At 29.4% G+C, this 8,103-nt stretch overlaps 2 protein-coding genes across 3 annotated transcripts; one reads left to right on the top strand and one right to left on the bottom strand.

Annotated features, from left to right (window-relative positions):
• The first annotated feature begins 1,512 nt into the window (after nt 1-1,512).
• LOC126867752 (ubiquitin-60S ribosomal protein L40) lies at nt 1,513-2,633 on the top strand. Its single transcript, XM_050622625.1, has 3 exons — nt 1,513-1,670; nt 2,076-2,275; nt 2,357-2,633. Exons 2-3 carry the CDS (start codon nt 2,086-2,088, stop codon nt 2,551-2,553), a joined length of 387 nt encoding a protein of 128 aa, XP_050478582.1. The 5' UTR covers nt 1,513-1,670; nt 2,076-2,085; the 3' UTR covers nt 2,554-2,633.
• On the bottom strand, nt 2,631-8,048 carry LOC126867750 (polyphosphoinositide phosphatase). 2 transcript variants are annotated; one of them, XM_050622620.1, is made up of 14 exons: nt 7,372-8,048; nt 7,074-7,299; nt 6,520-6,684; nt 5,658-6,042; nt 5,333-5,579; nt 5,062-5,257; nt 4,791-4,989; nt 4,145-4,717; nt 3,968-4,080; nt 3,646-3,886; nt 3,369-3,584; nt 3,100-3,282; nt 2,876-3,044; nt 2,631-2,809 (listed from the first exon to the last, which is right to left on the bottom strand). In XM_050622620.1, the coding sequence occupies exons 1-14, from the start codon at nt 7,453-7,455 to the stop codon at nt 2,717-2,719; spliced, it is 3,090 nt and encodes a 1,029-aa protein (XP_050478577.1). In that variant the 5' UTR covers nt 7,456-8,048; the 3' UTR covers nt 2,631-2,716. The 2 variants fall into 2 exon arrangements, with proteins under 2 accessions (XP_050478577.1, XP_050478578.1); XM_050622621.1 differs by lacking the exon at nt 6,520-6,684.
• Nucleotides 8,049-8,103: the final 55 nt, after the last annotated feature.

Raw genomic sequence — 8,103 nt, 5'->3', positions numbered from 1 at the left:
ATCTAAACACAAATCTAGTTACTGTTCAATTTTCACAATAGCCTTGAGACTATGGTTAACTTCATTGAAGTTCAACAACTCGAAATAACTTTCGACAACACAGTTGATCAATGCAACGAATTGAGATGTGTTTTCTGGCGTATAGGAAACAGCCAGTGGAATTTATAATGAGGAAACTTTGATAACAAACTTCGATGGAGATTTACAACTCCTCTATAATGTTATACAAAAACCGAAGCTACTCGATGAAGCAATCTCAGAACGGATTACAAGAACAACCTTGTTGTTTACTCCATTTCACCTGTAAGGCGAATACATTGTATCACGGGGAATCATGTACATACATATACATGAGTACATACATATATCGAACATCCAAAGCTGTATTGTGGATTACGAGTTCGATATGCATTCTAATTGGCGAGATGCATCTCATTTTAAGTTACAAAATGTTGTGTTTAGTGAATTAATTGTAAATGCCTTTGCGTTAACGATTTCACAGCCTATCTACTACTGTCACAAAATTAATGATACATTTTACATACTTTCTTTACTTTCCACTGCATTTCTCTTTATCTACATTCTTACATATAACGCATTGATCCATGACGTTCATAATGTAAAGAGATTCTCGTTCAGTAAATGCAAAAGCATTCAAGCCGGCAAAATATCATAAAGCGTCTTATATTTCTTCAAAGTATCGTAAAAGTCATTCGAGTTTATGAGATCCATTCACGAAGAACATATCTGTAAGAAATTATAAACATACCTGCGAAATTCTACAAATTGTACAAACTCTATGGTAAGCTACAGATTCTAATGAAAGTTTCTAAGAAATAACCATTCTATTTGAAAATATGTAAAATCTTAGATAATTCCTAGCTTTAAAGGCCGCTGTAAAACACTTTTAATTGTGGGGCCTTTCGGCCGGTAAACATCTAGGTCAAAGTATAAAGTTTAAGGGTTACTACTGAAATTTGCATATAGCCATGGCCTAAGGCATGGAATGAAACCTTCGTCTTCTGAAGGAAGTAGTACGTACATCGGATATAACATGCGCACGCGTATCATACATGTTTGTAATGCAACATATATGCATCTACATTTTTACAATTATAAAATACAAATATATTATCAGAAAATATACAAATATAATTCAAAGTTATAAACCATTAACTAAAGAATTTGTTAAAGAAAATAATATTATATAATATTTAATGTTCAATACATTCAAATAAGATTAAGATAAATATGGATTGTAATAAGAATAACGATAATATTCAGGAAGTGGTGTTTTTTTACAAAAATGACTGTATCAAGGTTTTCAAGTTGTACAATACGTTGAAAATGAATCGTCTTAACTATTAATATTCATTAACAATACTCACAATAGGCTGAAAACAATAATATTCATTAACAATACTCACAATAGGCTGAAAACAATTTCTTTCAAATATGCAGCAACGACGTAAATTTTCAATAATTACACACTTTGTATGCAAATTAAACACAATAAATATTCTTGCAAATACTTTTCTTTGAAATAATAGTATTATTCGCCACGAGAGGGCTAGTATACCTACATAATTGATTTTCATGTGGACGGAAGTTACAGTGCTGCCATCGTAAAGTCCTTTTAGGTTGTCTTCAGCAAGCACGCTTTTCTAACGGTAAGAATTCAATATTGTTTAAAATTTTTATGCTTTGAAATGTTCTTACGAAGTTATAAATTGATTTTAAATTGAATTAGTAAATAATTAATAAAAAAATTACATATATAATGAAACAATTAAACAAAAGGGTTTCAAAAACAATTGCAACGCGTTACGTTGCTAGAATACACGTTTATAAACGAAATGTCTATTGTGAAATTTTCTAGTCACTTTTACATATTTTAGTGAACTTAATAATAAAAAAAATAGTAGATAACAAAGAGAAATTAGGAACGTAGAAAATTAATTGTCGAACTCAACCATTTTGCCGAGTAAATATTGTATACTTTTGTAACGTCCCTGTTTTACATTATGATCTTTTATTACATATACGGTTTCAATCTTTTTTATACTAAAAAATAGATACACCAAGATGCAGATATTTGTGAAAACTTTGACTGGTAAAACCATCACCCTTGAAGTAGAAGCATCAGATACTATTGAAAATGTAAAAGCTAAAATCCAGGATAAAGAAGGAATTCCACCTGATCAGCAACGTCTTATTTTTGCTGGAAAGCAATTGGAAGATGGACGTACTCTGTCAGATTATAATATTCAAAAAGGTATCTTGTAACATCATTAAAGAAGTTCCAATACTTTATATATTTTATAGCCCATAACAATAGTTTTTATGTTTTGAATAGAATCTACCTTGCATCTTGTTCTTCGACTTCGTGGTGGTGTCATCGAACCTACTTTGCGTATTCTTGCACAGAAATACAATTGTGATAAAATGATTTGTAGAAAATGTTATGCCCGTCTTCATCCACGTGCAACCAACTGTCGTAAGAAAAAGTGTGGCCACACAAATAATATTCGACCAAAAAAGAAGCTGAAGTAGACTACATATAATGTTTGCTCATTTTGCGAATATATGTATTTCTAAAAGATGGTGTGAATAAAACGTACATAAAGAAGTAACCAGATTTTGTTAACACTTTATTATACATTAATTTCTATAGATGTATATAAAAACATAAAACAAACTTTAACACATAATAGATTCAATTTGAATATATTAGTCTTTTTGGTAACTGTTGTTTCACATAATTTTCATACAAGATAATATCATTGGTGCTTGGCACAGAACCACCTACCTAAATAATATATATAATTTTAATACAATAAAAAAGATTTATATACTAATGACAATATATATTTACCTCGGCTCTTTTAACATATTGCTCATATATACTAATGCTAGACTTCTTTACCACTGGTACTTGAACTACAGTAGTTGCCACTTCAGGGAATGACACTTGTTGAGATAATTTTAAACGCAGTTTCGTGTAATCCGAGGAATATGTCGCATTGCGTCCAATTAATGCAAATCTATTAAAAATATATATCAAGAAAGTATCCTTTAATATGTATAGAAGCAATTTACCTTTTATATAATATGACATCATTCCTTTTAGGATATTGAGGTTGAGTACCATACACTTCTCTCATAGACGGAAATAATAATTCAAAAGATGTGAATTCCGAACTTTCTTTTGACATTACGAATTGAGAATCATTAGTATGTTGATGATTCTCATATTCGTCGGAACTTGAATCATCGCTAGAGCTACGAAATATTACACATAAAAATTAAGATTCAAAAAATTACATTTGCTTCAATTTTTTCCTTGCTCTATTAATGACTTGTACTACCTTGCACTCGATGTTGTGCTACTGGTACTACTTTGCCCAGTCATTGAAGGATTCTTCATATTTAAATTTTTATTACCAGTTTCTTCCCTTCTTCTACCTGGTCGTATTCGTACTGCAAATGGACTAAAACTGGTTGTAAAATGCGGCATGAAATCTCTAACAGAATGACTAATCTTATACGCGTAAACTTCGGAAAGTAAAGACAGTTCGTATGGCCTATAAAAAAATATATAAATGAACCACAATATTATATTCACATTATGAAATGTTTCAATACCTATGGTAATCGTAATAAACATCAATCATTTCCTCAGTTGAATTTTGAACTTGTATTATTTCTGAACATGTTTTTGTTATTTCATTTAATGCATATGGTAGACATTTTAATACAGTAGTATCCCACCACTGCGTTAAAGCTTTTGTTCTACGGGAGTAATGACAAGCGGGTTTGTGATGAAGATAGTAATCTGTTAGAAGTTCCCAAATAGGAGGCTTTCCTTCTTCAGGTATAAATAAACCTGTAAAAAATATTTAGATATAAATTTTATTTACTATTCTGATCTGCCTCTAATATTACTTAATCTCATATTTATATTTACCTAAAAATAAATTAATTGTATGTTGTTTTTCTTGATCGCTAAATGTGTTACTATAATATCTACTGAGAGTTTGCATAATATCATTACCCTGACTTGTCCATGGTGCAGTTTTTCTAAATCATAAAATAAAAATCTCTCATCATAATTGAAAATATATACAATATTATGCAATTTTACCTGTAAGTTTTTATTCTGTGCACCAACTGAGAGCCACCATATTGTAATGCTAATGTATCGCCGTGATCCTCATATAATTCTTCTAACATTCTTACACAATCAGAGTCAAATTCTAATTTAGGAGATTCTAATACTCCTAAAGCACACAATTGGAATCCCAAAGCACATTTTCCTATCGCAAATTGTGCTGTGTTCGTACGATCTAAACAATCAACACAATTTGTTCTAATAATACCAGTTTGTAATGTACCCCTTTTACCGAAGCATTGTCTTACTTTGTTTTCTATATAATGTAATTCATTATACTTATTTTCTCTGGTAAATTTAAAATCGGTACTACAGCTGACAGATAGATTATCTTCAATGTAAATATTTGTATAATTTTGAACGCCATATGTATTGAATGAAGAAATCGTGTTTGAATTTGTTTTATGAGATTTTTTATTGCAATTAGACTGAGGAGAAAATAAATTCCTTTGACTGTAATATGGATTTTGTGATTGAAAAATACCAGTTTTCAAAACTGCATTATGTGCTATATTTGCCAATCGTGCCATAACATTAAACTTTTTTCTGAAAAAAAAAAATGATTAAAAATTATATCTAATACTTTTGCATACTAGAACATAAAATCATGCAGTTGTACCTTTTGTTCATTCGAGCCATGTCAAACCTTATGTATTGAATATGATGTTCTGGAGATAGAAATTGGTTTAAATATTTAACAGCCACGTATAATTCTTCACTCAATGTACTTTCATGTTTCTTTTTTTCACGTTTTTTAACAAGATTGAGAATTATAATTGGAGAACCATATCTTCTTAAAAGCTGATTAAAATGTGCACCTGGGTTTTTTTTAATAATTAGATGTTGATTGTATCATATATAAACATAACGATACCATTTAACTTCCATACCTGCTGTTTCTACATAAGGATCAGCCAAATCACAAGTGATAGTAGGTTTAGGAACCATTTTACTAACATCCTGACTCCAATGTCCAGGAACTGATCCACGCATTTGTACAAAAGAACTAAAACGGCCCTTACTTAAAGAACTCACTCCAGAATCATGTACAATTTGTTCTGTTTCTACTTCATTTGCAACATCTCCCTGAAGTAATAAAATTACCTTTTAGTGATATACAGTTACAATAGCGCAACATAAATATTATTTAATTGTACATACATCAAAATTTGCTCCACGTTTTAAAAACCTGGTACCTGCATACTTATTACTCCTTCTAGCTATAATAGTTATATACATAGATCTTCCAAAAATACTAACATTTGATTGACCAATAAAACCATGTGTAACATATAAAATCCAGTCACGATGCAAGTCCTTTTCTACTGGTTTCAATAAATGCGAATTCCACACAAATCGACGGTGCGGATTACTTCGCACACCATAATCGATATATTTTTCTGTACCACTAAAAATATTACCAATTATTCAAGTTTTATTGAGTGTTTAATTTTTAAAAACTTATTAGTTGATTATTATAACAAACCTATTATTCCAATAATTTTTTTTAGATGCCCAAATATTGAAAAAGTCTTCTGCATCTTCAGTATCGCTATTCCCTGCTTGATTTGAATCCGAGTTATTTGTATTAAAAATATCAGGTTTGATATGTTTTGGTGGAGTCATATTATTTTGTAAAGTATGTGTTAGGTCATAAGAATAACTGAAGTAGAAATTACTACTAAGATCTATGCTTTGAAACATCTTCACATATCTTTGTTCATCAGGATGAAAAACACGAATAGTATCATTTGGAATATAAATCATTGAAGTGTCTTCTATTTTGTATATTGTATGATGCCCAATTACAGCCACTCTACGTCGTTTAGTAACAAGAATTATATAGTATCCTTCTAAGAAACGTACAAAACCTAATAGAATAATTTTTAACCATTAATTATTTTATTAGTATAAATCAATTTTACATTTTATTTATTACATATCTAATATATTGTGCATATAACATGGTTAACTTTCTAACTGCAAGTAAAATAGCATGCAAATATAATTTTGTGTGATATCATGCTAAAAACATACATGTGCTGCAATATCTTACACACAGAATATTTATATTGGTACAATAAGTATTTAATATCATTTCTTATTGCATACAATTTTATTTTTGAGTTTTAAATTTTCAAATTAATAGTTTATTGTAAAGTTACCATACAGAATGACCATTATCGCATTTAAGCTACATTTGCATCTTATTATATTACATATGTATCACTTACTATAAAGTTGATTTTTGTGTGTATATGTGCATGTGTATTAAATTTTCTTTGTTAAGATTGTTATTCTGTTTCAAATGTATGATGTTTCACTGAATATGAAAGATTGGTCCTTACCAAGAAGACCAAAAGCTGGTACTAGTCGAGGGAAAGTTTCTCTCTGCCACATTGTTTTCCAGGTGAATTTAGTTTGAGTTGGTTTGTGCAATGGTTTCTGACATTCTTGGTGTTCAGATTCTTCTGATACACCATTGTCAGATGTAGATTCTTTGTGAATGTTGCCTTTGTTAGCAAGCAAATACATAATATATGGAAACTAAGTCTTATATAATATTTTAGCAATAGTTTTACTCCAATATTACTATGTATATTTATGTTATTTTGCGTCTAGTATTAAAATGCAATAAACATGCATGCCAAGAATTAAATCATGCAAAATTATAAAGCTTAAGCTATGTCTCTGACATGTACGCTGCTCTTACATATTACATACAATGTAACTATGTATTAATAAAAAACAAAGAATTGATATATAAAATTATATTCTTATTCTTTCTATACAATTATGAGTCATATATAATTATTACAAAATATGAAAAATTTCTTTATTGTAAAAGCATATGTACTGATAATTTATGTGAGTAACTAATAAAGAAATTAATATTGCTTACCAACAATTCCAAAAGCCGAAACAATTTTGGCAACTCCTCCAATATTACTTCTTTGCCCAGTACGTGTACGATTACCCATGTCTATCATATTTACAAGGTCCTTTATTTCATCTTGAGTATATTCTCTTTTATCATCTACAACAACTAATTCTTTCGGTTCCATACGGTCTATTTTTAATACACGGAAACGTGTTAAAGTATTATTTGAACCCATTAAATAAAATCTCTGGAACGTAAATTATATGTATTCAAGAATATTTAAATAATTTATTGCTTATAACATAAAGTAAGATCTTACAGATTTTGTTTCATAAAGGGCAATTTTTTGTATTGAAGAAATAATAGGATGAAATACTACAGTTGAAATAATCTTTTCATCCATTGCAGATAAATGTTAATTTACAAATATTTAGAATGTCTTTTTCCAATACTAGTAGCTTTCTTGCAAATTCTTTGTGTATCATTTAAGTTGACGTTTAATACTATCACAGACAAAATAAAAGATAGACCTATCACTTAGTGGATTTTTCTGTCTTACGTCTCGAGTGCTTTAGAGCTCTTTTACCACATAGGTGTCATTTCCAACATTGTTGATATAGTATGGAATACTATCATTTTCGGCGATTAAATTGATACAATTCCTACGTTCGCCGTAACAACCAAAAAGCAATTTCAGAACATGAGATGCGAATTCCATATATCAAGTCTATCCTATATTTAATCAATGTCAAGATCTCAGTACCTCGTCTATAATAAGCATGTAATAAGAGTATGCTGAATCGGAAACTTCGAATTGATGTTTAAATTGTATATGAACTTGCCTTTAAAGTTCACGAAACAAATGACACAAAAATGCATTAAGTATTAGGTCTATCCTATACTTTTTGTATTTGTGGTATAGGTTAGGATATTTTATATTCGCAGATAAAATATAGAATTCTATGTAGGTACATTACTATACATTATGTACATTATATACATACATATATGTAATTCATATATATTTGCATACAACACATTTTGGTATATA

The sequence above is a fragment of the Bombus huntii genome, chromosome 7 (assembly GCF_024542735.1).
Source record: "Bombus huntii isolate Logan2020A chromosome 7, iyBomHunt1.1, whole genome shotgun sequence".
Taxonomy (NCBI): domain Eukaryota; kingdom Metazoa; phylum Arthropoda; class Insecta; order Hymenoptera; family Apidae; genus Bombus; species Bombus huntii.
Note: the sequence above shows the minus strand (reverse complement) of the source record. Positions and strands in the feature narration are given on the sequence as shown.